The following is a 27,500-nucleotide window of genomic DNA, read 5'->3' as shown; positions in this document are numbered from 1 at the left end:
TGACGGGTGACGATTCCAACGTGATGACGTAATGCCCAGCGAGGTGCAACACAAGCACAAGTCGAATAATTGTGGTTAAAAAGTATATACATGTTGTGTGTCTGTTTTTTTTTTAAATTACCAATCGTTTCGCTAAATAAGACCCTATTCCTGACGTCCACAGCCATTTGAAACTGCATTGCGATTGATGTCCATTGTGTTGATAAAAATGCTGAAATGTTTTCCTCAAACTTAATTTCTCTTCCACTGAAGAAAGAAAGACATGGACATCTTGGATGGCATTGGGGTGAGTAAACTCAAGAAATTCATTTTGAGGTAGACTAATCCTTTAATAAAGGCCTTCTGAAGCAAAGAGATGCGTTTGTGTAAGAAAAGCATCCATATTTATAACTTTATAATCAAAATTATCTAGCTTCTGCCAGACGACTGTATGCATTCATATGGTGTCAGAAGAATCGTTCATCATAGATTACACAGATTTCAGATTAAAAACAGTCCCCTATTTCCACACCTGGGTTGTCATGGTCATCTGATGTAGATCCACAAGCACAGGTTTATCTATAACCTGAAATCACAAAAGGAGGACATATTTTAAAATACTATTTAAATTTAGGGTTAGGACTTCCCCTATCCATGAATGACTCTTACATAGTGCACCTTTAAGGTGTAATGGATTAGTTTAAGCTTCTTTTAAATGTACAAACTCATTATGGAGTAAACACTGATACCCCTTTTCCACCAAGGCAGAGCTGGTCTGAACCAGCACCCGGTTCTTGTTGGTGGAAAAGGGGTATGAAACAACCTGTTATGATTGATATTAAAGGATTAGTTCACCTCAAAATGAATTTCTTAAGTTTACTCACCCCAATGCCATCCAAGATATCCATGTCTTTCTGTCCTCAGTGGAAGAGAAATAACGTTTTTTTTAGGAAAACATTTCTGGACTTTTCTTCACAGAATGTAGTTTAATGGGACCCAATGTTTCTCAGTTCATATCCATGCAGTTTCAAAGGTCTTTGAAGTGCTTCAACGGGCTCAGCACGATACCAGCTGAGGACGAGGGGGTTTTCTAGCGAAACGATCAATTATTTTTATTATAAAACAATTATATACTTTATATACAATAGTTCGGATTGAGCTCAAGACTGAATAAGCCGGGAACTACGACATCATGCTCAACGGCGCATGCACGTGCGGAAGTACCGCACCACTGTTTACAAACTGAACTTATATATATGGGTACAATGCCGGTGCCATCCAAGCATGAGGATGTAGTTCCCGGCTTCTTCAGTCTTGAGCTCAATTTAAACTATTGTATATAAAGTATATAATTTTTTTATAATAAAAATAATCGATCGTTTCGCTAGAAAACCCCCTCGTCCTCAGCTGGTATCGTGCTGAGCCCGTTGAAGCACTTCAAAGACCTTTGAAACTGCATGGATATGAACTGAGAAACATTGGGTGCCATTAAACTACATTCTGTGAAGAAAAGTCCAGAAATGTTTTCCTAAAAAAAAAACGTTATTTTTCTTCCACTGAGAAACGAAAGACATGGATATTTTGTATGGCATTGGTAGTTCACCCAAAAATGACATTTAGCCTGTGATTTACTCACCCTCAAGCAATCCTAGGTGTATATGACATTCATCTTTCAGACAAATACAATCGGAGTTATATTAAAGTGCCCCATTATAGAATTTTGAAAATTACCTTTCATAGCTTTCGTGTGTAACAGATCTAAGTGAACGAAAACATCCAGAGTTTCACTTTTATCACGGATAGATGCACTTTTACACCCATTCACTTCCATTATAAAGCTGGGAAGAGCCAGGGCATTTGTTAATATGAATGTATTCGTCTGAAAGGTTATATACACTTAGAATGTGAGTAAATCATGGGCTAATTTTAATTTCAGGGTGAACTATCGCTTTAAGACTAGAATATGCAAATGATTTATTATGCTAATGAAACAATTACAATGCCATACGTAACATCCAAATGAAACATTCACTACATTTAGAACCTACACCATGTGCAGGCCTCACCACGTGCGTCATGCACAGCACGAATCATTCAAATGGATTCTTAAAACACTATGTACAATACATGTTTATTAACAGTCAACCAGATCTATTTTCTTTCATAAAATTTAACTAATCAAACAACATACCTGTTAACAGACCACATCATCAGTGGATCAACGGGGCAATGGCTTCTCTCTCACGCTCTCCTGTAGACACTGGGTGTAATAATATAATTATAAGCACATTATGAATTTCATAATCTTATTACAATTAAACACTTCATCACAATCCACACGATCAAATGCTGTTATCACTTAAATCACACTGGAGCAAAAACTTGCATTTGGACAATAAAACTCATCTTACCAGAGAAACGTCCTCGAGAAAAACAACGTGCATGCGATCGCACGTCGTATGGAGAAACCCCGCGATGTTTCACCGATGACGCTCCCACTCTAAACGAAGACTCGAAGAAAAGTTCCTTTAATTTAACGTTATATTCTCTTACTTGTGAACAGTAATATGAACAAAATTGTGTGAGATTCATTAATCCATTTGAATTATAAAACAGAAAACAAAAGTAGTATAACAAGTAAATTCAAGAAAATTATACAATATAGGGGGAAAACTATTCAAATATTTCACACCAGTTACAAATGTATACTTTTTATATCGCGCTGAAAACACTCTTACCTTCGTTCGAAACGCAGGAGAAAACATTACATTCCTTATTCCAAAATGCCAATGCAGCTCGATGATATCCGAGGATGGCTCACCTAAAAGCATTGAATTGAAAACACCCGCGCAAACCCGTTGAGAAGACGTCTCTGACAACCGTTTGTCAATTCAAATGTGTAAAACATGTGACCAAATCATTGCTCTTTCGGCTGTTATGACCTATGACACATTCGACGTTGTGGGCGGGAATTGGCGGCAAATTTGAATCTGTGTCGCACACAAACAACAAGATGCATCTGAATAAACGTGTGAATGTTAAATAGTTGTATGGAGTTGAAAGTAGAATAATATTATTTTCATTATTCTGTGGAAATATTTTTCAACAAAAGTTACAATAACAATTTTTATATATATGTGCAAATACGTAGTAGCAATATGTTTTATATATATAGTTATATAGTTATATATAGTTTAACCATTAGGATTTGTTGGTGTTTTTCTGTGCACGTGTAAAACATAGGCTATCTGGAAAATTCCACAGGGAAAGATTCTGTTGGTGCTCCCGTATGACTGTTGGCCCCATACTTCACTACATCCACCCTATTTTCAACATGGACAAAGCAATTTCATACGAGATAATTTAATGTATGAGACTTCGGTTTCATTAGTCACTAGGTTAACAGCCTGAAAAAAACAAGAGTGTAGTAAAAAATTACTTGTGCTTTATGATTATCGTGTGTTTATGATTATGATTACGAACTTTGTTATCACTTGCTGCACTGGATAAATTAAAATCTCTGAGAACTGTGGGTAGGATAATTAAGTGTGTTAGGGATGCTTTGCCCCATGCATTACTGTCTTGCATGAACTCAGCCCTGGTAGATGGCACAGTAAACAAGAGATGATCTGTCAAATTATGATTGATGCTGGCGTAATACAATGTTTTGTATGAATAAAATGCTTCAGAAATATGGAGTTGTCTAAGTTCTGAAATTTGAAATTGTAAATTTTATAATAAATCATTGAAGGAACCATGGACAACAAAAAGTTAAGCTCTGAACTTTGATCCAGGAGACATAGGCATTGCTTGCCAGGGCATGGTGAAACCCTAAATAAACCACATTTTACATTGTTGATAATTTATAAAAATAATATAGTTCATTTGGAGTTTGCTATAATGTGCTATTATTATATTAACAGACATTGCACCCTGGAGAAAGTTATTCCTGGGGAACATTCTCAAGGGGGATACATTTAAAACACTTTCAATTCACTGATTTATGTAATTTTACATACATTTTTGTCCGGAACAGGAAAATAATCAATAAAACATTTACAATAATTGTCTGTAAAAATACATCTTTTAAATCTGTAAAAATTAACTGTAATTTTCTGTAAAAATAATTTTTAATCTGTAAAAATAGTATGAAATGCCTTTAAAAAACATAATTTTTATGTAATTGTTATTTACAATGAAACACTGTCATTTTAATGGTAAAACTTTTAATTACAGCAAATATCTGTTAAACAACAGCATTTTACTGTTTAATGAAAAAATGGGGAAATTCTGTAAAAAAATACAGAATATTACCTGTAAAATAACGTTTTTTTTTTACAGTGTGTGTTTGCTGTCCTGAATGTAAAGTGTGTTCTTTGTTCTTTTCTGCAGCAAGACATTTGTTCATTCAGGGCCTGCTCCCTTCATGCTCTCTGTCTCTCTCTCTCTCTCTCTCTCTCTCTCTCTCTCTCTCTCTGTCTCTCTCTCACTCTCTCTCTCTCTCTCTCTCTCTCTCTCTCTCTCTCTCTCTCTGTCTCTCTCTCTCACTCTCTCTCTCTCTGTCTCTCTCTCTGTCTCTCTCTCTCTCTCTCTCTCTCCCTCTCTGTCTCTCTGTGTGTCTCTCTCTCTCTCTCTCTCTCTATGTCTCTCTCTGTCTCTCTCTCTCTCTCACTGTCTCTCTGCTAGCTGAAGACTTTTATACCAATAAGGCAGTTGAGGTCATTCAGTCATTCAGTTTCCATAACAGTTTATTGGGTACTAGGATAAAACTGCTTCCGCTGACAGTGTTGTGTTAGTGTGTTGAGCAGTCCGTCTCTAAAACATCTCCAAGTCTCCACCAATGTCCATTTCATTGTGAGAGGGAGACGGTTGCCTTGGTAACGCAAGAGTCCAGCTCACATCATCTGCAGAACATTCATCTCTCGGTGATATATCTACAGCTCTCGCTAAACATTTATTTAGCAGTGCAAATCTTACTTTAGGGGCATTTAGTTAAATGAATGTATGCAATCTGTAGCCTTATATGTCCTCATTGAGATGAATGTCGCAAGTCGAGACATCTCAAAGTCACAGTGTCCGGGCCTCGGCGAACCCTTTAACGGAACCTGGATCCTAAACATTATCTCCGCTCATCCGTCACATTAAACCCGAAGAAACGTGTTAGATGATTCTCGTGAGCAACAAGCGGCACCGCAGACAGACTGACCGACAGACAGCAGCAGCAGCAGCAGCAGCGACAGACATCGACCCAAGAATCCCATCTGCTGGAAAACGACACCGAGGAGAACAAGGGAATATCAGATGTTCCTGACTGACCCCGATATCAGTCAGCGCTCGCGCATCCCGCCATCCGTACGCTGCGAGCAGCCTCGCGCTGCTTTTATTCCGCCGTCGTGATTCGGTGGGCTGCGTGTCGTTGATGGCGGGAGGACTGAGGGGGGTCGGCAGCGGTTCGGGTAGCGGGTGTGACAACAGCACGGGTTCGGCTGACAGGAGAACAGCAGGGCTGCTGCGCGTCGGTTGTTTAGACCGGATTCGCGTCGAGTGATGCTCGAAGATTGTCGTGTATCCTGGAAGCATTCGACGATATAAAGGCCACGGATGGGAAAAAAAGGGAAACTTCTGATTTAATTTCATTTTATGCGCTCGCTCGTTTCTGTGATCATCTCCGGAATGCATTGCATGATTGATTTCATTGAGGTCCGCTGTCTAGTCGAAACCAACGTTTGAACGCAAAAGTGTTGTGTTAATGACTTGTATTAATCGGGATATCTCGTTTGGATGAGCCATTGTTTGGATATTTCGGTATTCCTGCGTTTAGATTCATGGATACGGTTAACGGAACAGGGGGCGCGCGCGCGCACACGTCCGTTCTGCCGGCAGCGGTTCAGCGATGTGACGGAGTTTCGTGTAGACGCCGCGTTACCGCTTCAGAGGATTTAAAGATGCTGTCGCGCCGGCTCTGTTAACCTCCACCGTATCACAACCATATATCCGTCAGATACGATACATCAGCCAAATTAACTTGAGTTGATCATGTGATGTGATCGCGTCAGTCATGTTTAGAGTCCTTTTTCAGCATTACATCATGTTTTACGGGTAGGCCTACAGGTGGAGTTTGACTTAGAAGAAGTGCTCCAGGTGTTTCAGACACCGCTTTTCTCCTCGTTTCGGCCACTTAAATTGACCAATATTTATTTCCTGTACATCAAGAGGAAAGGGGGCTCCCCTTTCATAGAATGTGGGAACATGGGTGTTTATGAGCGTGGGGTTCAGATGCTCCTCACCACGGTGGGCGCGTTCGCCGCCTTCAGTCTCATGACCATCGCGGTGGGGACAGATTACTGGCTGTACTCGCGTGGGGTCTGTAAAATAAAGTCTACTAATGAGAACGAGACCAGTAAGAAGAACGAGGAGGTGATGACACATTCCGGCCTCTGGAGGACCTGCTGTCTTGAAGGTAAGAAGAACTTCTATCCATATTTACTCACCTTCATGCTGTTGGTTTGTCAAATCTCCTGCCAGATCTTTCACTGATGGACAGGCGAATGTGACCGGGATTGTCGTGCTCCAATGATGAGAAAAAAGATTCATAAATGTAAAAAAACACCTTAAAAATACTTTCAAGTTGATTAGAGACAGATAGTTCTCATTCATATCTTTAAGAAGTGTTTCGGTGTTTTCTCTCTCTCTCTCTCAACATCACTGTAGCTCTAGAGTTTAGACCATCTGTCTTTCATTTACTGGCTTTCATTCAGTTATCTAAACATCAGAAATGAGCAAACTGAAATTATAATATTCAACCATTGGAATGATTCATTAGTGCCATTGTCATTCAGTTGTTGTTGGCAGGCACTTCTTGAATCTTTCCCTGTGTGGGTGTCTCAACATCATTCTCAACATAAACCCAAAGTTTGATCAACTTTAACTTTCTCTCTCTGACCACTTTTTTTCTGGGGACTTCTATTGTTTAGGTTACTCTCGTAGGGTTAATAGAGTCTATCTTACCTGTTTTGAATTCTCACATTCTGTTATATACAGTCATTCCTGTCGCTGCTGTTTGTATGAAGAGTGAATCGATGTTGCTGACTTCAGGGCAGGAGGATGAGGAGACACACAGTAGCTGTTTGATGGCCTGTTATATCACTGTGATGTCCAGACAGTGTTCATCTGTGACCCGTGTGACCTCAGGTCATCTGATAACACATCAGCATGAATTCTGATCAAGACCTGCCCACGTAGACAGGAAACGACCACCTGAGCAACCAGTCACAGATTGTTTTGTGTTTCGGGCTGAGCGTCTTAACACAGAAAAAACTAAACACAGAAGACATTAGTGGATATCCATTCAAAATTAGCAATATACATAATAAAACTATTAATAAAACAAATCATCAATAGGTACTGCGTCACTAAATTCTGAATATCTGTATGAAACTCCTGCATGACCCTGTAAAATGACAGCGTTGATATCTGTGCATGCTGATTGGATCACTCATTTGTATGAAAATCTACCTTTTCGAAACCAGCCAATCCGCTGAATAAGAATGGTTATAAAGCAGTATGATGTCAGCGAGTCTGAGGTCAAGATGAGCTCAGCTATCCCTGGAGAACTGCAGATAAAGCTATTAACCTTTGACCCCTCAGGTCTGAAGGTGAAAGTGCTTTGAAGGGGCTTGTTCTGGTTGACTGTGGACCTGATGTTGTGTGATCACTTCTTAAACATTAGATTAGAATCCAATCAAGTCCAGCAGAACGTCACAGAATATCACTTTTAGACAGATCATTAAGATGCTATATCTGACATTCATGTACGCTGAGACACATTTAATGTCTCAGATTACACACCGCATGTTACGTAATGTCTCACTGCCCGGGTCATATGACAAATACCTCGATTGACATCTTACGAGTCTGTGGATAAAACATACAATCGTGTGTGTGTGTGTGTGTGTGTGTGTGCGTGTGCGTGTGTGTGCGTGTGTGTGTGTGTGTGTGTGTGGGGACATGTGGTTAGCAGTACATAAGTAAATGAAGAACAGATATTATTATCAGAATCAGGTCAAGCTTTATTGCCAGGTGTGCTTGCACACACAAGGAATTTGTCTTGGTTACAGAAGCTTCCAGTACACAAGTAAGGTTACAAGACAAGTAACAATCAACAAAGGCAACGAAAGTACAGAATAAAAATAAAAGTTAAGCACACAAAGGTGAAAGTGCAGTGTGACAGAAGAGCTCCGGAATTTTTGTTTAAAATATACAAGTTATGAGTTTATATATGTGAAATGTCTGAGGGAAAGTATTGCACACATTTATTGCACTGTAGGGTGTATGATATGTATATACAGATTCTATGAGATATCTACAGGTGTTTAAAATATACACATTTAAAGGTGCTATATACGAAAAATCTGGCACAGAAATATTGCACACATTTATTGCAAAAGGTGAACATTTAACTGTTCATGAGGTAGATGGCCTGAGGAAAGAAGCTCTTCCTGTGTCTGGATGTTTTAGTGCTCGGTGCTCTGTAGCGTCGACCAGATGGTAAGAGTTCAAACAGAGAGTGTGCTGGGTGTGAGGGGTCCAGGGTAATTTTGTGAGCCCTTTTACCCACTCTGGATGAGTACAGTTCTTTAAGTGTAGGAAGAGTATTGCAAATGATTCGCTCTGCAGTCCGGACTATCCGCTGTAGTCTTCCGAGGTCAGTTTTGGAGGCTGAGCCGAACCAGACGGTGATGGAGGTGCAGATGATGGATTCGATGACAGCTGAGTAGAACTGTACGAGCAGCTCCTGTGGCAGGTTGAACTTCCTCAGCTGCCGGAGGAAGTAAAGTCTCTGCTGGGCTTTTTTTACAATAGAGTCGATGTGAGCGTCCCACTTCAGATCCTGAGAGATGGTGGTGCCCAGGAACCTGAATGACTCTACTGCAATCACAGTGCTGTTCATGATGGTGAGTGGGGGAAGTGCAGGGGGGTTTCTCCTAAAGTCCACTATCATCTCCACTGTTTTGAGCGTGTTCAGCTCCAGGTTGTTGTACCTGCACCATAGAGCCAGCTGCTCCACCTCCTGTCTGTACGCAGACTCGTCACCGTTCCGGATGAGACCGATAACAGTAGTGTCATCTGCAAACTTCAGGAGCTTGACGGAGGGGTCTTTAGCGGTGCAGTCATTGGTGTACAGGGAGAAGAGCAGTGGGGAGAGAACACATCCCTGTGGGGCACCAGTGCTGATGGCGCGGCTGTCTGACATGATTTTGCCCATTCTGACTAACTGTTGTCTGTCTGTCAGAAAGCTGGTGATCCATTGACAGCTAGGGACAGAGAGCTGGGTCAGTTTGGTCTGGAGCAGTGATGGGATGATTGTATTGAAGGCAGAACTGAAGTCCACGAACAAGATCCTCGCATAAGTCCCTGGTTTGTCCAGATGTTGTAGGGTGTAATGCAGTCCCATGTTAACTGCATCATCCACAGACCGGTTTGCTCTGTAGGCAAACTGCAGGGGGTCCAGCAAAGGGTCAGTGATGACCTTCAAATAAGCCAACACCAGTCTTTCAAATGACTTCATGGCAACAGATGTTAAAGCCACAGGTCTGTAGTCATTGAGCCAGTGATCTTTGGTTTCTTTGGGATTGGGATGATGATGGAGCGTTTAAAGCACGAAGGGACTTTGCACAGCTCCAGTGATCTGTTGAAGATCAGTGAGAAGATGGAGGCCAGCTGGTCAGCGCAGGTCTTCAGACAGGCTGGTGAAACACCGTCTGGGCCTGGTGCTTTCCTTCTCTTTTGCTTCTAAAGATCTGGCGTACGTTATCCTCACTGATCTGAAGTGCAGGGTGGGAGGAGAGGGGGATGGCTGGAGGTGTTGATGGCTGTGTATAGAGATGGTCAGGGTGGGTGTAAAGGGTCTGGTCTAGGGTCTCAAATCTACAATAGAAGTGATTTAAATCTTCAACAAGCTGTTTATTGCTCTCGATGCTAGGGGATGGTGTCTTGCTGATTACCTCAGCAAAACACAACACACTTTCCATTGACTTTATTGTTTTTACTTTTTTGAATTGAAGAAGAATAAAGTGAGACAGACAGTCAGGGATGTCAGACAGCCAATGCAGGGAGACAGGGGATGCACTGAGACAGCTAATGTAGTGAGACATCTGAAGCAGTGAGACAGCTAATGTAATGAGACATCTGAAGCAGTGAGACAGCTAATGTAGTGAGACAGCTGATGCAGTAAGACAGGTGATGTAGTGAGACAGATGATGTAGTGAGACATCTGAAGCAGTGAGACAGCTAATGTAGTGAGACAGTGTGCTGTAGGGCAGACAGACGGGTAGTGAGATGTTTGCAGCTCTACTGACAATATTTCACGCCTGCTGAAGGTGATGACAGTCTGCAGTGTAATCCGCCGGGCAGCACACACACACACACACACACACACATGCACGTGTGCATCTGGAGCCAGGAAAGTGTGTGTAACACATATGGTGGGATTTTGACAGTGTTTGAGTATCAGATATATAAATATGATGATGTCATAATAAATCTAAAGCAATGATCCAAACATTCCTAAAGATTTCATGATGTACATATGAATGTGTGTGTGTGTGTGTGCAATGAATATCCCATCACTGAATTATCCTATTAGTCACGTTCTGATCACTTACACACTTGCACGTGTGGAGAACACTGATTTATGTAACTCAGTTATGCAACATACATGCGTACAGCAGCAGAAATTTCTGCAACACAAAGAGCAGTGAGACAGAAATCCAGTTACCCACAGAAGAAAGAATGATTCAGAGGTCCAGCAACCATCTGAACCACTACATTATATTAGTAATCCATGTATCTCAAGAACAAGCAATCATCAACAAACACATACACATGGTCATATATACTGTAAGTGTAGAATCGTTTTTCTTACTGATAGTCATTAGTTTCATTCATTAATAGTTTCATTATAACAGAGATGAAATGGCATTTCTTGAAGGCAAGTTATTTACCAGTATAATTGTTTAAAGCATAATAAATGTACAGTAAATTACAGACAGAAAAGATTGTGAAGAGCTTGTGATACAGAAGCATGTATGATGTCATACGGACAAGGTCACAGAGTTCTGTCACAAGGGTTTGGTTGAGTTCTGTCTGAACATCTTCACAGTGAGAAGCAGATGGATTTGACATTACTGCTATTAAATCAGGTGGATTTTGGTTTGATCAGGAAATCTGTGATGTGTCACACAATACTCAAAGAGGATTATGGTAAAAGTCAGTTTGGCAAACACTGTGCCGAATCTCAGATTCTTCAAGAATTATTCTTAAAATCTTTTAGAGTTTCATGACATGAACCAAACTAAACTACACGATGAGATGAGATGTGAATCACATTAAGACAAGTTTGATTTGCAGCAGAAATGTGTTGGAAAAGGACGTAACCTCACCTTTCTCTTCCTCAATCTCCTCCTTTTCTCAATTCATGTCTTTGATTTTGATGTTCACTGCCAAATAAAGTGTAATATTAGTATAAAGTCAAATACATATTATAAGGTCATAGAGTCTGTCAATGACCTCAGAGCTTACAGTAGACGTGTGTTCGAGGGTTTTACACTAACACTGTCCGTCTGTCTGGCAGGTAATTTTAAAGGGATGTGTAAACAGATCGATCACTTTCCTGAAGATGCAGATTATGAAGCTGATGCATCCGAGTATTTCCTACGTAAGTCAAACGCATGTGTGTGTTTGTGAGTGTGTGTGTTTGTTTTCTCAACTGAATGTGTAATGATTTGTGTGTGTGTGTGTTTTCTCAACTGAATGTGTAATTATTTGTGTGTGTGTGTGTGTTTTCTCAACTGAATGTGTAATGATTTGTGTGTGTGTGTGTGTGTGTGTGTTTTCTCAACTGAATGTGTAATGATTTGTGTGTGTGTGTGTGTGTGCGTGTTTTCTCAACTGAACGTGTAAGGATGTGTGTGTGTGTGTGTGTGTGTGTGTTTTCTCAACTGAACGTGTAAGGACGTGTGTGTGTTTGTGTGTGTGTGTGTGTGTGTGTGTGTGTGTTTTCTCAACTGAATGTGTAATGATGTGTGTGTGCTGAGATCTGTGTTTAATTAGGTCACTCATTACTATAAATATTTCACTGCAGTTTATATGGGTCAAAACCTCTTCTTCTTATGCCCTCCTCTCATTATTAAACCGTATGTAAGGACACACACACTGCTTGCTATCTAATGAGAACATGTACCTTAGACATTTGTATAAAGCTGATCACTGTATATAAAAGAAAATGTGTATTTTCACACACACACACTTTATGTTCACACACATATCTCTCTCATTGTCTGCTCTAAACTCACTCCAGATGCCTCTGCTCAGCAGTTTATGTTCCTGTAAAAATGCTGATTCCACAAACTTTAGAAACAGAATCCTTCATTGTGATTTACTAGCATCTGTTCTTCATCTCCTCTCTCTTATCATCACACTGGATCAGTTTTTACAACACACGGGGAGAATCTCTCTCTGAGCACTTATCCTGATCAGATTGCTGCTCTTCCTCAACATGCACCTCGACGCTTCCAAATCATCTCTTTCTAGTGACATCACAGTATGAGGTCACTGCTTTTAGTGCAGTAATATGACATCAATCTGATCCTAAAACAATATCTGTCCTGATCTGTAAATCTACTCTCATGTGTGTGTGTGTGTGTGTGTGTGCAGGTGCGGTTCGGGCCTCCAGTATATTTCCCATCCTCAGTGTCATTCTCCTCTTTATGGGAGGTCTCTGTGTCGCCGCAAGCGAGTTCTACCAGTCTCATCAAAACATCATCCTGAGCGCAGGAATCTTCTTCGTTTCTGCAGGTGAGCACATTTACATGAACAGGTCAATCCTCAAACACCTCTCGTAGCTTCAGAGTTCTTCTCACATGCTTTAATGTTAAAGTCCTATTGCATGTCTCTCTCTCTCTGTCTTTAGGTCTGAGTAACATCATCGGGATAATCGTGTACATATCAGCAAATGCGGGCGACCCATCCAAGAGCGATTCCAAAAAGAACAGCTACTCGTACGGTTGGAGTTTTTATTTTGGCGCTCTGTCCTTCATCATGGCCGAGATGGTGGGGGTCCTCGCCATTCACATGTTCATCGATCGCCATCGTGAGTTACGTGTGGCTCAGGTGCGAGTGGGGGTCGGAGACTACCTCCAGGGGTCGGCCATCGCACGGATCCCCAGCTATCGGTACAGGTATCGACCACGCTCGCGCTCCTCCAGCCGATCGACGGACCCGTCACGCTCGAGGGAGGCCTCACCGGTGGGGCTGAAAGGGTTCGGGGCGTTACCCTCCACCGATATTTCCATGTACGTGCTCGGCCGCGGGGGCGATACGCTGAAGGCCCCGCACGGATCGCCACCCATGTACAACTCGGAAAGAGACCCAAACTTCCTACAGGTTCACAACTGCGTCCAGAAAGACTCGAAGGATGCCAACCGTCGCACCACACCTGTATGAGCGCCCCTGCTGGTGGGGAAGAGAACTGACCAAACAAAGCGAGCAACCGACGGAAAAATGCTCTCTGGGATATTTCTAACACTAACGATATCAAGTTTACATGTTGAAATCCAAAAAAAGAAAAGTGAAATGCATGATTTTCTAATCTTCCATAAACTAACACGTTTTTAAGCCATGTGTGCAGAGTTGTGACGCCGAACAGAGAGCGAGAGATATAGAAATGAAGACACAGGGAGAATCCTCAGCTTGAGGGTTCGGATTGAGTTGGTGGTCTATCTTTCTCTGTCTCTTTAAATTTCATTTTGCACATTAATACTGTGACTCTTGTGGCCGCTGTGACCCCAGGGAAGATAAAAACACCCACAAACTGGCCACACTTGAACCATCAGTATAGTATATATATATATATATATACATATAAGTGTATTAACGATACATGATAAATAAACATCTATAAATATAAGAACTGTTAATTAACCTCAAATAGACTTCTTGATTCAAAAAGAGCAGAAGTCAATAAAGTCATGATGGAAAACAGAAAGAGCATGTTTATTCAGTCTCATCACATCCGTTGTGTGTGTGTGTGTGATTCTGTCTGAAGCAGCTGTAAATCTGTTTGTGGATCAGTCTGATGTTCAGTGTCATGGTAAAGTTTGAAAGGAGCTCTGATGCCCTCTGCTGAACATTAGAAAAGCACACGCTGTGTTTGTGTGCAGGTCTGTACATCTGAGGCCTGAGAGCCAAGTCTAGGCATGGGCCGAATACCAGCTTCACAGTATACCACGGTTTGAGAACCACTTAACTTTCTTTTACATCGCTGCCAAGGCATGAGCTGTTTTTACATCTCATCAAAGAAGGATAACGCAGGAATGCACACTTTCTTGTTTATGCTTAATTTATAGTTTGCTCATCTGCATTTTACTTATATCTTTATGTGTGGATGCAAGTTTAATGACTAGAAATGCATGTCAAATAAAGACTAGAAAGGGGTGCCACGCTTTCAAAAGGTTTGGCCTGACATACTGTACATGTTTATTGCGGTAAATATCGGCGTTATCACAAACATGTTCTTTATTCAACATATTAGCATGAAATCACAACTGAAGGTAATAATCTCATCAGTCTTTCACTGTTATAAAAACACGGCTTGTCACTCATATGTACAAAACATTGATGAATGAGATCAGACGAGGTTAGAGGACATTCTTGATGGTCTGTATCTGATCCTGATAGAGGCTGTGAAACATCTGTGCTAAACTCAGGAACGGCGCTTCAAACTGTCCGATTTCTTTCTGTCAGACATACAAAAGAGAGATTCACATTAAACTCTTTCTCACACACACATTCAGTTCAGAGATGAATGACAGATGAAGATGAATTGACTCACTGCAGATGTCTCGTGATACTGAAACCCGTGAGTTTGAGCCCACGTCTGAGCTTCAGCGCTGTCCACTTCTCTCCTGAACGACAGGTCACATTTATTACCCACCAGCACACCTGCCGACATCACACAAATACACACTCACACATTAAACTACACTACTGTAAAAACAAGACAGCTTTCCTTCAGATATTTTAAACTTCTTTCAAAAGAACATGAAGGTCAAATATTGAGTTTAGATCAATAAAAACCATTTAAGGACATTTCATCCGTCAACAGTTTATAATTCAACTAATAGATTTAAGTAATGTGTGTGTGTGTCTCACTCACCTGGTGCCTGCAGTCCGTTACAGTGAGATCGGACTCTCTCAACCCAGCGACTGCAGCTGGTGAACGAGGCCTCGCTGGTAATGTCAAAAACCACACACATCACAGACGGTTGACCCCACTAACACACACAGACATCACAAAACACACGGCAGGTTGTCAAAGAGACATTTCTCTCTATAGTCACATGTGATCAACTGTTGAAACTGCACTCACCACATTCTCACATGCGTCTGCAAACAGCTCTCGTCCGGGAGAATCATAGATAAAAAACTCCTGACAGAGAAAAAACAACAGAACTGCACAGCACTGTGTGTGTGGACTTGGTTTTATATGTTAGTGGGGACCATCATTGAGATCCTCACAGGCACAAAAGCTTATAAATTATACAGAACGATCATTTTAGAAAATCTCAAAATGCAAAGTTTTGTAGGATCTTTAGGTTTAGGGGATCAAATATACAGTTTGTACAGTAAACAACTCATTACACCTATGGCCTGTCCCCACGGAGATAATAAAGTGTGTGTGTGTGTGTGTGTGTGTACCACACTATCACTGGTCTCTGGAACAGACACAGATTTCTCCAGCAGCTCCACACCAGCAGTCTAAAACACACAACACATGACACACAACATGCTTAAATCACAGCAACACATGTCTGTTTGTTACATGAGCTCTGAAGATAATCTCAAGAGCCCGCAGACAAACACAATTACACACAGCATCACTACTCTACCCATCATTCATTGCAAACTCATGTGACAGCCTGGAGAGAACGCGGGGGATGCTGGGATACCGCGTGTGTCGGTGTGTTGTGTTTTGATGCTCTTACCATGTTGTAATTCTTCTGAAACACAGCTCCATCACTCCTGAACATGTGACACAGAGAACTCTTCCCTACGCCAGCGTCACCTGAACATACACACACGCGAACGCGCACGTACACGTAAACACACGAGCACATATTTATCTGCGGTTCTGAGCGCAAATACAGAACGAAATGCGACATAAGCAGAACTCGTTGTAAAGTTTGTCTTACCCACGATAACAAATCTTGCTCTTAACTTCACCATTACACACCACAGAATACCGATGAAAGTATTCAAATCTGCACTTTAAATGATTAGTAACGAGTGATTCTTCTCCTTTACGCCTCGGCAACCAGAGCACCAAGCGTTGCTTAGTAACTGAAGTCAAGCATTTCTATTGGTCTAAACGCCTATATCAGCCAAAGCGATTGGCTGAGGAGGATGAACGTAAAAATGCGTCACTCTGACGTTCGAGTCAGCGTATTTAAACTCCCCGCTAGAGGTCGCGCTTCTCACACAACTAGTGGGCGATCATCCGATACTGCGGGAATGTTAATTAGCAATGTGTCGGTTAGTTAGTTACCAATCAGAGACTGTTTCAAATCACTGTAATAGAGATAAAAGAGACTCACTTTAAACGATTTATATGCCTTTAGTGAGCATCGTTTTATTAAGTGAGGAAAACCTGTTGCCTCAGCCGCTCATCCTGAGGACATTTTTCCAATCTTCACCTTCACGCGAGTGTAACGTTACTTTAGAGACTCGCCAGTCACGCCGCATCGGTTCTGTGTGTACACGTCGGTCTTACCCATCATCCAACGCGCTTTAATGTGTTCGTGTGTTTGCACTTTCCCCGCATCACAGCATCGACGCTCCGGTCGCCACGGACACGCGCTTAGACAGAAGCAGGTGTCTGCACGCGCTCTCCAGAACGCGCTCGGTTGCAGCAGTCAGTCAGTGGGAGAGATCCACGCACACAGAGACACGGATCGCGTCGTTTCGACGTTAATTAAACGATCATTAGTTGTTAGTCAGAGAGAGGGAGGCTGACAGACACGGGAGCGCGCGCTGATGGACGGGATGCAGCAGGGAATCGGCGCGTACGGCGCGGGCAGAGCCGGCGGAGCGTTCGACCCGCTCACGTTCATTCAGCAGCCCCACACCGGACTCAGGATCGTGTCGTGGGTACGTCTCGCGGTTACGGTTGGGCGTGTGATGCTGTGATATCTCAGACTCATCCCGCCTGTTTACATCTCTGTCATATTGTGTGTGTGTGTGTGTGTGTGTGTTGATGATAGTTGACTCATGTTGACAAACAACAATATTTAAGACCAATTTAAAAGAGAGAATGCATTTAAACGAAAATATATAGAGCATGATAATAAATGTAAAAGCTTAATTGGTTAGTCTTTTGATTTTGGTGAACTGATTAAAATGTGTATGTCAATCAAACACATTGAAGTTTCACATGCTATACGAATATCAAGCAGAGCTGTTGAACCATGAAATGGTGTTCGTTGTGTAGTTTATATGCCTTTAATCTATGTTTTATCTATGTTTTATCTACGTTATACAGCGGTTGAGTATGAAATAAATGAGCTGACTCTCAGTTGTAGAGAATTGTGTTTGTTTTGTTACAAAGTTACATTTCAAAGCACATACAGATGTGACTTCCTGTCTGATTCTCCACGGACAACACCCTAGCAACCACCTATAGCATCATATAGCATCATGGCAGTGAGTTTTGCACACTTTCTTCATAATATGTCAAAAATCAAGTCGTAAAAACACAAAGTCCCGCTCAATATCTGGCTAATAGAGTCTGGCTGAATATGTTCATTACAACACTGATCAGAAATACTCTCTGACAGATTGTTCTTTTCCATTCCAGCCAGGAGCAGAAGTTAAAGTGTGTATAAATATCAGTTCAGTCATCTCTGCTCCTCGTGGTCTTCATCCAGCAAGAGAAACTCACACACACACACAATTTAAAAAAAAAGAGGATGTGTTTTCTGCTTCGTCTGTAACACCTGTGTGTTCTGTCGCTATTTCAGCACAACTTTGCCTCTTTGGGTGGAGTCATTACAAAAGAGGTTTTACATTTACATTTAGGCATTTGGCAGATGCTTTTATCCAAAGCGCCTTACATTGCATTATCCTTTATATTTATACACAGATATCTGCGATCCCCTGAGATCCAACACACAACCTTGAGTTGTTAACACAATGCTCTTACCACTGAGATACAGGAAAGCTGTTTGAAATACTCACATCATAAGAATAAAACATTTGTGATCCAAATTGACTGTAAACCTAAACACCGTAAAATAAAGCGTAACTTTAAAAAAGAAAAAAGTCACTAATTGTTTGATCTTTGCGTCTTCATTCAGCTTTTTTCATTGGTGATCTTCGGCTGCGTGTCTAATGAGGGCTACATCAACCGACCTGATGAAGTCAAGGAGTTCTGCATCTTCAATCGGAATCAGAACGCCTGTAACTATGCGGTGGGTATGGGCTCGCTGGCGTTTCTCAGCTGCATGCTCTTCCTGGCCTTAGACGTGTATTTCCCTCAGATCAGCAGTGTTAAAGATCGAAAGAAAGCCGTGCTGGCAGACGTGGGGACGTCAGGTAGACAAGACTCCACTCACATACTGAGAGTTTCGCTGAAATCTTTTATAGATGACCTGACGTGTCTGCCGTCTCTCTCTGTTTCAGCGTTCTGGTCCTTCATGTGGTTTGTTGGTTTTTGTTTTCTGGCTAATCAGTGGCAGGTGTCAAAACCAGACGACAACCCACTGCAGGAAGGTGGAGACGGGGCGCGAGCGGCCATCGCCTTCTCGTTCTTCTCCATCTTCACCTGGGTCTGTACCTCATGTAATATCTTTAGTTTTTCTGAATCTGATCTAAGGAAAGTTTTTTTCATCCTGGAGGGGATTTGATTGTGGTATCAAGGGTTTGTGTGTGTGTGTGTGTGTGTTAATGTGTGTGTGTGTGTGTTTCAGGGTGCCCTCACGCTGCTCTCTTTAGAGAGATTGAAGCGTGTGTGTTTTGAAGAGGAGTATGAGGAACTTTTTACCCATCAGCCCCCTGAGCTCACACACACACATGCAAACATGTCTGTGTGAGTGTGTCACTAAAACACATCCATCAAACACATGTTCATGAAGAAAGGACAGCTTCCTGTATGAAAGTGTCGTGAGAATTCGAAACTGAGCTTATTGACAAGAAGACCAAAATACAGCTAACTAACACCATAAAACACAATAAAGACATGATTTTAGAAAAATTTTCTAATTTTGGAACCAAACTCTAAATTTGCTATTAAATCGTTATGTTTTGAAGAATCACATCAGTTCTCCATCTGAACATTCAGGGATTTTACCAGCAGGTGATATTAAAGTACTTGGTTTTTCGGCAGTGCATTCTGGGATCTCTCTTTGATGTTTACTGTAACATGTAAATGAGATCTCATTAACCGCTGATTCATGATTGACATTCTTAACTTTCATTGTCTGTATTCTAACTATTAAACTCTTTTCTCTCTCACCTCCAAACCATCATCATCTTTCTCATCACATCTGTTTACAAACTCTCATTATTTCATTTGTTAAAATTTCTATTATTATGTATTTCATGAATTTCTGTGTTTATTTGAATGGTTTGATCCATCTTTTCCCTTTTTTAAACCTTAATCTCCATCCCTTCATCTGCACCCCTCCTCCCTTACATTCTGCTCTCTCATTGGCTGAGCAGGCCGGGCAGGCCTTCCTTGCGTTTCAGAGGTATAAATTGGGGGCCGACTCGGCCCTGTTCTCCCAGGACTACACTGACCCGAGTCAAGACGCCGCAGCTGCTGTTCCATACAGCTCTTGCAGCGCCGGAGATGATCTGGAGAGTCCGGGAGGAACCGGATCTTACCAGCAAAGCACTGAGGGCGTCTATGATGGGTCAGCAGGGTACCAGCGACAGGAGTACTGAACCGGTGGGAGGGGGTTGAGGAACAATTAAAGAGCATCAGTTACACATACAACACATATTCATTGATTGCATTACAAATATGATTGCGAGACAAACTCCAATAAAGCAAGAAGCCCCGAAGCAGTAGGTTATAGTGTATTTTATAACAGCTAAGGGCGGAGTCATTAAAACTCCTCAGCTGTTAGTAAATGCACTATAACACACTGCTTTCACGGGGCTTAGTGCTTTTATAAAACCGTTATTACACATGCATAGCAAAGTTTCATAAAATAAAGTAAATGAAATGATATTTAGGCAATTTAATGTGATCAGCCGTTATAAATCGAGTTATTTTATAATGTCGGCTCAGTCAATCAGAATCAATGACCAGAACCGACCGTTTTATAATACAATATAGCACAGCTCTGTTCAAGTCTTCACTTTTATTGTGTAACTGCACGACTATGACGTAGTTCCAAGTTTGTTGAGAAATGTATTGAGATTAACATGTGTGGTGTAAAATGAGAGACAGAGTTAGTGAAGAATTAAAAACACTCATCCATTATTTACTTCACTGTAAACAGTGTTAAACCCATAATGTGCTTCATCTACATCGTGTCCAGGACACAAATATTATTTTGTTTGACTGAACCATCATGACTGCATTAGTTTACATCATCAGACATCATTTCAGGGTGTCAAATCTTGACACACGGTTCTCTTTGTTTCATGATTGTACCATAATTAAATTATAAACAAAATTAAATGACATGTTACTGTAATAGAATGTGTGTGCAAACACTGTACAGTATATTCCCTTCAGATTTATTCCAGAAAGCTCCACAGTGACGTTTAGCTGTTTGTGTGAAGAGACGTTTCTCGTGTTATCTTCAGCTCCAGACCATAAAGAACATCACATTTATCTGAACCAAACGTGTCCTAAAGATCTAAATGACATCCACAAATAAACACCACCACCACCCGCTCTCTCTCTCTCTCTCTAGTGTGTGTGCGTGTGTGTTTAATGGATCTTTGATCATTTTTAAGAGTCATTTTACTCATCTGAAGTTCAGACATCAATATCTGCCAGTAACTAATGTGTGTAAAGCTCCTTCTTTGTATATAACCTCTATAATCTATATAAATGTTTAGAAATAAAAATAAAGGTTTTATGTTTTGGCATTAAATGTCTTTAGAGTGGTTTCTTTGTTGTCAACTTTTGAGAAAATAAATAAAAAAACAATAAGACATGTGGTCTTGAAACTCTATTAGCTGTTTTTTATGTCTTACTAAATAAAAAAGTAATTTTATTATGTGATGAATTTGAATCATAACCCAACACACTCCTGTAATTCTGTACACCAACTGTTATATAATACAAACACAATCTAAATCATGTCTGATCAGATGAGTTACATTTACTGAACGTAAAGCGCAGATCTCACACGCACGTGTCGTCTGAAGGCGAGCTACGCATGCGCGCAGATGATCTGTAGATCTGACGTCACGTACTTCCGCGCAACATGGCGGCGCAGCGCAGGAGTCTGATGCAGAGCGTAAGGAAGTGTTTTTCTCCTTTAATAATGAACACCAATGAGTGAACATTTAGCGTAACGTTTACTTGTAGACACCCCACGCGCGCGTGTCTGTGTGAATATTGTAATTAGTGTGTGTTTATTCAGATAAGTTACAGAACATAACGAATGTCTGTCTTCACGTAAACATGAAACCTGCTGATTTCATTCCGCTTCTGCACTTCAGTGTTCAGATCTGACCCTGAGGGTCATCATCATCATCATCATCGTCATCATCATCATCCTCTTGAGCTGCTTCAGGGGTTTCGTGAGATGATGATGCTGATGGTCTTTGACGCACTGATGACACTGAACAAACATGAAAACTAAACGTGTTGTAATGTACATTTGTACAGTTTCACTCAACGTCACATGATTTGGCTGCTGATGCTTTGTAGCTAGCAAGGTTGAACTAAAGTAGCTAGGCTTTTATTAGTGTTAGTAAGATCAAGCAGATCCACACGAAGATGTTGTGGATGATCTGAAAGCTCTTTTGTTTGAATTTCTGTTCCCGGAAGGAAAACATTTCTTCTGTTTGAGTCTCAATGAGTTCAGAAAGGAATGATACACAGTTGAGTCTGAAGGTTTGTATTGTTTTCAGCATCAGAGCTGGACCGATGATCTGCCTCTGTGTCAACTGTGTGGCGTCGGCTCGGCTCCTAACTGTGCATACGGACCTGATGGAAAAGGGACCCAGAGTCACTCGAATGAGGATGGACACTTCCGCTTCAGGTACAGTCACTCCACACTAATCATGCAGGCTGTGTTGAACATTCAAATACTCGACTCGATGAAAAAGAAATAATTTAGTTTCTTCTTTGTAAAAAGCCGTTTTCTTTGATGTGATTTATTTAAAGAGATGTTTTCTCTGCAGTACTGAGTGCTGTTGTCTGTACGGGGTGTTTGACGGGTTCGACGGCAGCAGGGTGGCAGATTTTGTGTGTCAGTGTTTGACAGCTGAACTCTTACTGGGGCAGCTGAACTCCAGTCACACGGACGCAGACGTGAAGAGAGTCCTGACACAAGTACTGCTGTCTCACATCTCGCACACTTATAAAGGAAAAGTTCACCTCAAAATCAGAATTGATATCTCACCCTCATGACATTCAACATGTTTTAAGACCTCCCGGCGTCTTCAGAACACAAATCAAGATATTTTATGTGACATCCGAGAGATTTCCAGGCCTCCTCATAGACATCATGGTTATAGTTGTTATATGAGACATCGATAAATTGGTCCATCCGCACCTAGTGGCTCAATTAAAGATTTTTGAAGGGACGAGAATGCTTTATGTGCGAAAAACTAACCAAAATAACAACTTTAAAGGGTTACGTCGACGAAAAATCTAAATTCTGCAATTAATAACTCGCCCTCAAGTACTTTAAAATCTGTATGACCTCCATTTTTCCCAAAAACGCAAATTAAGGTAGTTTTGGAAGCTTTCTGACTGCTTAGATTGCAACGCAATCAATCTTCAATGTGTTGAATGTGCGTAAAGACATCGTAACATTGTCTACGCGACTCCGGTGGTTCACTATAAATTATTAGAGTCAGAAAGCTTCCAAAACTATCTTAATATGCGTTTTTTGGAAGGTCATACAGATGTAAGACTACTTCAGGGTGAGTCATTAATGGCAGAATTTTTATTTATTGTCGGAGAAACCCTTTAAAGTAATTGTTCACTTTCAACAAACATTTTCATGATCATTTACTCACCGCTGTTGTCATCCAAGATGTTTATGTATTTTTTTACTTTAGTCGAAAAAACTATTAAGGTTAGGGATTAAGGTTTTTAATGAAAACATTTCAGGATTATTCTCCATATAGTGGACTTCAATGGACTCCAAACGAATGAAGGTCAAAATTACAATTTCAGTGCAGTTTTAAACCATACCAGACAATGAATAAGTGTCTTACCTAGCCAAACGATCAGTCATTTTCTAAAAAAATATATATTTGCTTTATGATCACAAGTGCTTGCCTTGCTTCTTTTAGAAAAATCGTGCTCACGACTTCACGTAATACGTAACTACGTTGCTAGGGCAGGGCGAAAAAATCCATCTCATCTTTTCCAAGTTCAAAATCGTCCGACATCGTTGTTTTACCTTGTAACTCTCTTGTAACCCTTTTTTTGTAAACGCCGTTTGACTTTGTATTTGCACGTTCAACTTGTAAACACTGACTCGGTACTTCTGCCTATGACAAGAGTGACCTTTTCCATGTAATTACGGACTACATAAAGTCGTGAGTGGGCTTTGCAGAACAGAGCAAGGCAAGCATTTGTGTTTATAAAGCATATACATTAAAAAGAAATAGAAAATTTTAGCTAGATAACACACTTATTCATCGTCTGGTATCGTTTAAAGCCATTTAAAGCTTCACTGAAACTGTCATTTTGACCTTCAACTGTTTGGAGTCCATATATGGAGAATAATCCTGGAATAGTTTCATCATAAACCTTAATTTCTTTTGGACAAAAGAAAAAAAAACTTTTGAAATATGATCACCTTCCTTTTCAAGATGAGTTTATTTCATTATTTTGTCACATCTGCTTTCATCTCTACTCTTGTCTCTGTCAAGGCGTTTGATGTTGTAGAGAAGAGTTACTTTGAGACCATTGATGATGCTCTTGCAGAGAAGGCAAATCTTCAGACTCAACTTCCTGAGGTGACGACACACATGAGACTGACATCACCACGTTCTGTCGTTTTGTTCTCCTCATCATGAACATGTCTGTCTGTCAGGGCGTTTTTATCTCGACTCAGACACAGAAGATGTCAGAACGACTCAAGTCTTTAGAGCAGGAGGTCTCGGGTGGAGCCACAGCTATAGTCGCTCTCATACTCAATAATAAACTCTACATCGCCAATGTAGGTGCGTACACACACAATAATGCCTGGAATTAACGCATGAGAATCGGTCATATATGAATGAGTCTTTCTTGATTTCTGGAGTTGTAACGGTGTGTGTGTGTGTGTGTGTCTGTTTGTGTGTTTAGGTACCAATCGGGCTCTTCTCTGTAAGACAACAGCTGATGGTCAGAACCAGGTGATCCAGATTGGCCAAGCACACACAATCGACAATGATGATGAGCTGTCCAGGCTCACCCAACTGGGTCAGAACACACACACGCACAAACACACACACACACACACAGTAATGCGGTTGTTGTGAAGTGTCACATCTGGTCTGTCTCAGGTCTTGATGCGGTCGGGTTGAGGCAGGTTGGACTAATCTCGGGTCAGAGCAGTACTCGACGGATCGGAGACTACAAAATCAAACAAATTTAACTACACAGACATCGAAGTGCTCAGGTGTGTTCATACTGACTGAAGTATATTTAAAGCGTTTGAGTTACTCTCCTATAACAACACGTTCATATTCAGCGCAGCAAAGAATAAACCAATCATCGCCGAGCCTGAGATTCACGGCAGCCAATCGCTGGAAGACGTGACGGGTTTCCTGCTGCTGATGTCAGAGGGGCTGATCAAAGCCCTCGAATCGGCTCATGGACCGGACCAGGTCAACCAGGTGAGAGGATGAAGACCCCTGTATTCAGCACATTCTTGAGTATTGCAATAATCAAATCCCTAAAACACAACAAGAGTGCGGCAAGTGCTCACGGATGGACTGCATTTCCCATGCTTCCCCGCTTAGGAGATTGTCGCCATGGTTGCAGCAGAGTTAGCTCTGCAGAGCAGTCTGGAGGCGGCTGCGCAGTCGGTGGTGGAGCGAGTCAAACGGCTGCATCATGACGCATACGTGAGCGGCAGACAGAGAGCGTCACACTGCGCACGACACGAGGACATGACGCTACTCATCAGAATCATCAACTACCCGCTAGCAGAGGGATCTCTCACCCCTACACAAGGTCTGACTCCTCTGATCTCATATCAGCCTCGTGCAAATAAAGTTCAAGGCCCGTCAGCGCCATTTTTTATCCATGTAAACAGTGTGAGTGAAAACTGCTCAGCCTAAAATCAATCATTTATTCTCTCTCATGTGGTTCTTAATCTGTATGCGATGTCTTTCTTCAGTGGAACACAAAAGAAGATATTTTGAGAAATGTTTCAGTGGTTTTGTGTTCAACATTCTTCAAAATATCTTCTTTTGTGTTCTGAAGAAGAAAGAAACTGACATGACATGAGGAAGAATACATGATGATGGAATTCTGAACCAGACCAGAAGCTAGTGACAAGTTGATTTTGTTCTTTCTGCATTCTGTGTGTGCGCGCGCAGGAGGACGGATCTACCCCGTATCTGTGCCGTACTCCAATCATCAGAGCACCAGTAAAACCAGTGTGACGCTGTCTCTGGTCATGCCATCACAGGGCACGCTGACAAACGGCTCCAACACAGCGTCTACACTCAAGGAAGACACGCCCACTGCCAGGTAAACACCCCCCATTCACATCCACCTCCATGACGTTTGTATGTGTTCATAAACACATGTCAATCTCTCTCTCCACGGCATCCGTTAGACTAATGACGCCTCTGATTCCCCTGACTGTAGAGACCTTACAGCCCATAAATGAGCTTCCTGCCTCTGACACCGCCCCTCTTACTACCTCTCTGTTTGACCCCGCCCCTCTTCCTCCCACCAGTCAGAGCCCAACAGCGACGCTGCAGTCCACCAACACTCACACGCAGAGTTCCAGCTCCAGTTCTGGCGACGGCAGTTTGTTCCGTCAGAGAGGAAGTCAAGCGGCTCAGCCCGATGAAACCGGACGGGTCCCGCCGTACGTTGACTTCACACAGTTTTACCGGTTGTGGGGGACGGACCACAGCGACGGGCAGGGACTGACCGCAGATCTAGGACCTCAGTGAGGAGACGGTCCTTAGGCCCAGAGGATGAGCAGTCAGAGCAGAGGTCATTCCAGGGTCATTGGGTTAGAACGATGAGAACCCTTCTGTGGTCCTGATGGGATCCTGCACATGTACACAAACGGTTACAGCACATGAATTCAACTTTAATAAGAGATTAGACTGACGAGTATGAACGAGAAGAGACGCTTCTTATCGTCCGGTATTAGTTATGAATCTTCAAGACATTTGATGCTGGTTATTTTTCCTCTACATTCATTTATGACTTTTGTCTGTTTGTTTTTGTTTTTATGAAGTTTGACTGCAGGTTCTGTCGTGTGTGTGTGTGTGTGTGTGTGTGTGTGTGTGTGTGTGTACTTTGGCTTTCTAGTGCCTTCTATTATAAATCAATAAATAAAAGTGTAGAGGCGGACACACATTCTCATCATTATTTGGTAAGATGACTGAGATGTCTCACATCCGTGTTTGATGACTGATGGGTCCTTGATTTAGCTGTTAGCATTAGCAGAACCGCATTGCTCTGTGCTAAAAGCTCCATAACCTAAAAATAACGCGGACAGAGCTTTCCCTGCTGCTTATATAGATTTAAAACTAACGAGCTGCCGACTGACGTCCAGCACTGAAATAAATAAAGTGCAGTAATAATGACCGTAATGATGAATGTTATAAATCCGTCTTTTTATAGCTGAAAATAATCCGTTGAGTTAAAATACAACAGATATAAATCTGTGCTTGTGTTCGCTTCAGTGCGCGTGTCTGATGTGTGTGCGCGCGCTCTTGACCTGGGCCACAGTCGCGTAATTAACTGTCATGTCGTTTAACATACATTAGAGGTTTATATATGTTTGGGTCATTTACAGGTGTCAGTGAAATAAATATATTAGTGATTGTAGAATATTAGTGTAACCGATAGCATCCCTTCAGTATAAGAATGTAATGTTAGCCTAAAGGGGACTGAGTGTGTTCCTGCTATAGAAACTGTGTATAGTGTTAAAATCGTTATGTATTTATAGACTCATTTGCAAGATGCAAGCGGTACAGAATCACTTCCGGTTTCCGTTTTCTTTTTACTAGACAAACGTTTGAATAATAAAATACAAGAACTACAACAGTTAAAATTATTCACAACTTGTTCATATATGTGA

At 41.5% G+C, this 27,500-nt stretch overlaps 4 protein-coding genes and 1 long non-coding RNA gene across 8 annotated transcripts in view; 3 read left to right on the top strand and 2 right to left on the bottom strand.

Annotated features, from left to right (window-relative positions):
* The window catches only part of LOC306896184, a 3,965-nt gene extending 1,067 nt beyond the window's left edge, over window positions 1-2,898 (bottom strand). The window contains exons 1-4 of one of the 2 annotated variants that reach the window (XR_013786879.1): window positions 2,718-2,898; window positions 2,391-2,505; window positions 2,171-2,239; window positions 1-565 (exon numbers count right to left, since the gene is read on the bottom strand). The exon at window positions 1-565 is cut by the window's left edge and continues 1,067 nt beyond it. This is a non-coding gene — a long non-coding RNA (uncharacterized lncRNA). The remainder of the gene's footprint in view (window positions 566-2,170; window positions 2,240-2,390; window positions 2,506-2,717) is intronic. The other variant, XR_013786880.1, reaches the window with a different exon arrangement.
* A 2,112-nt stretch (window positions 2,899-5,010) lies between these two features.
* cacng2b (calcium channel, voltage-dependent, gamma subunit 2b) lies at window positions 5,011-14,013 on the top strand. Its single transcript, XM_079460716.1, has 4 exons — window positions 5,011-6,439; window positions 11,612-11,695; window positions 12,694-12,834; window positions 12,950-14,013. Exons 1-4 carry the CDS (start codon window positions 6,229-6,231, stop codon window positions 13,480-13,482), a joined length of 969 nt encoding a protein of 322 aa, XP_079316842.1. The 5' UTR covers window positions 5,011-6,228; the 3' UTR covers window positions 13,483-14,013.
* On the bottom strand, window positions 13,977-16,867 carry ift27 (intraflagellar transport 27 homolog (Chlamydomonas)). The gene is made up of 7 exons (XM_079460720.1): window positions 16,230-16,867; window positions 16,023-16,102; window positions 15,736-15,795; window positions 15,407-15,466; window positions 15,194-15,311; window positions 14,870-14,979; window positions 13,977-14,774 (listed from the first exon to the last, which is right to left on the bottom strand). Exons 1-7 carry the CDS (start codon window positions 16,261-16,263, stop codon window positions 14,676-14,678), a joined length of 561 nt encoding a protein of 186 aa, XP_079316846.1. The 5' UTR covers window positions 16,264-16,867; the 3' UTR covers window positions 13,977-14,675.
* Window positions 16,511-21,222, top strand: syngr1b (synaptogyrin 1b). 3 transcript variants are annotated; one of them, XM_079460719.1, is made up of 5 exons: window positions 16,511-17,184; window positions 18,390-18,503; window positions 18,573-18,627; window positions 18,715-18,860; window positions 19,002-19,689. In XM_079460719.1, the coding sequence occupies exons 1-5, from the start codon at window positions 17,071-17,073 to the stop codon at window positions 19,122-19,124; spliced, it is 552 nt and encodes a 183-aa protein (XP_079316845.1). In that variant the 5' UTR covers window positions 16,511-17,070; the 3' UTR covers window positions 19,125-19,689. The 3 variants fall into 3 exon arrangements, with proteins under 3 accessions (XP_079316845.1, XP_079316843.1, XP_079316844.1); XM_079460717.1 differs by lacking the exon at window positions 19,002-19,689 and adding an exon at window positions 19,753-21,222 and having other exon boundaries at window positions 16,512-17,184; window positions 18,390-18,627; XM_079460718.1 differs by having other exon boundaries at window positions 16,512-17,184; window positions 18,390-18,627; window positions 19,002-21,147.
* Window positions 21,223-21,399: 177 nt separating this feature from the next.
* On the top strand, window positions 21,400-26,767 carry tab1 (TGF-beta activated kinase 1/MAP3K7 binding protein 1). The gene is given in 12 exon segments (XM_079460167.1): window positions 21,400-21,512; window positions 22,132-22,262; window positions 22,405-22,555; window positions 24,112-24,198; window positions 24,276-24,405; window positions 24,530-24,646; window positions 24,730-24,812; window positions 24,814-24,845; window positions 24,918-25,062; window positions 25,189-25,402; window positions 25,771-25,924; window positions 26,136-26,767. Coding segments are annotated over 12 exon segments (1,500 nt in total). The 5' UTR covers window positions 21,400-21,479; the 3' UTR covers window positions 26,359-26,767.
* The last annotated feature ends 733 nt before the right edge of the window (window positions 26,768-27,500 follow it).

Source organism: Barbatula barbatula, assembly GCF_947034865.1.
Source record: "Barbatula barbatula genome assembly, chromosome: 7".
NCBI classification, from domain to species: Eukaryota; Metazoa; Chordata; class Actinopteri; order Cypriniformes; family Nemacheilidae; genus Barbatula; species Barbatula barbatula.
Note: the sequence above shows the minus strand (reverse complement) of the source record. Positions and strands in the feature narration are given on the sequence as shown.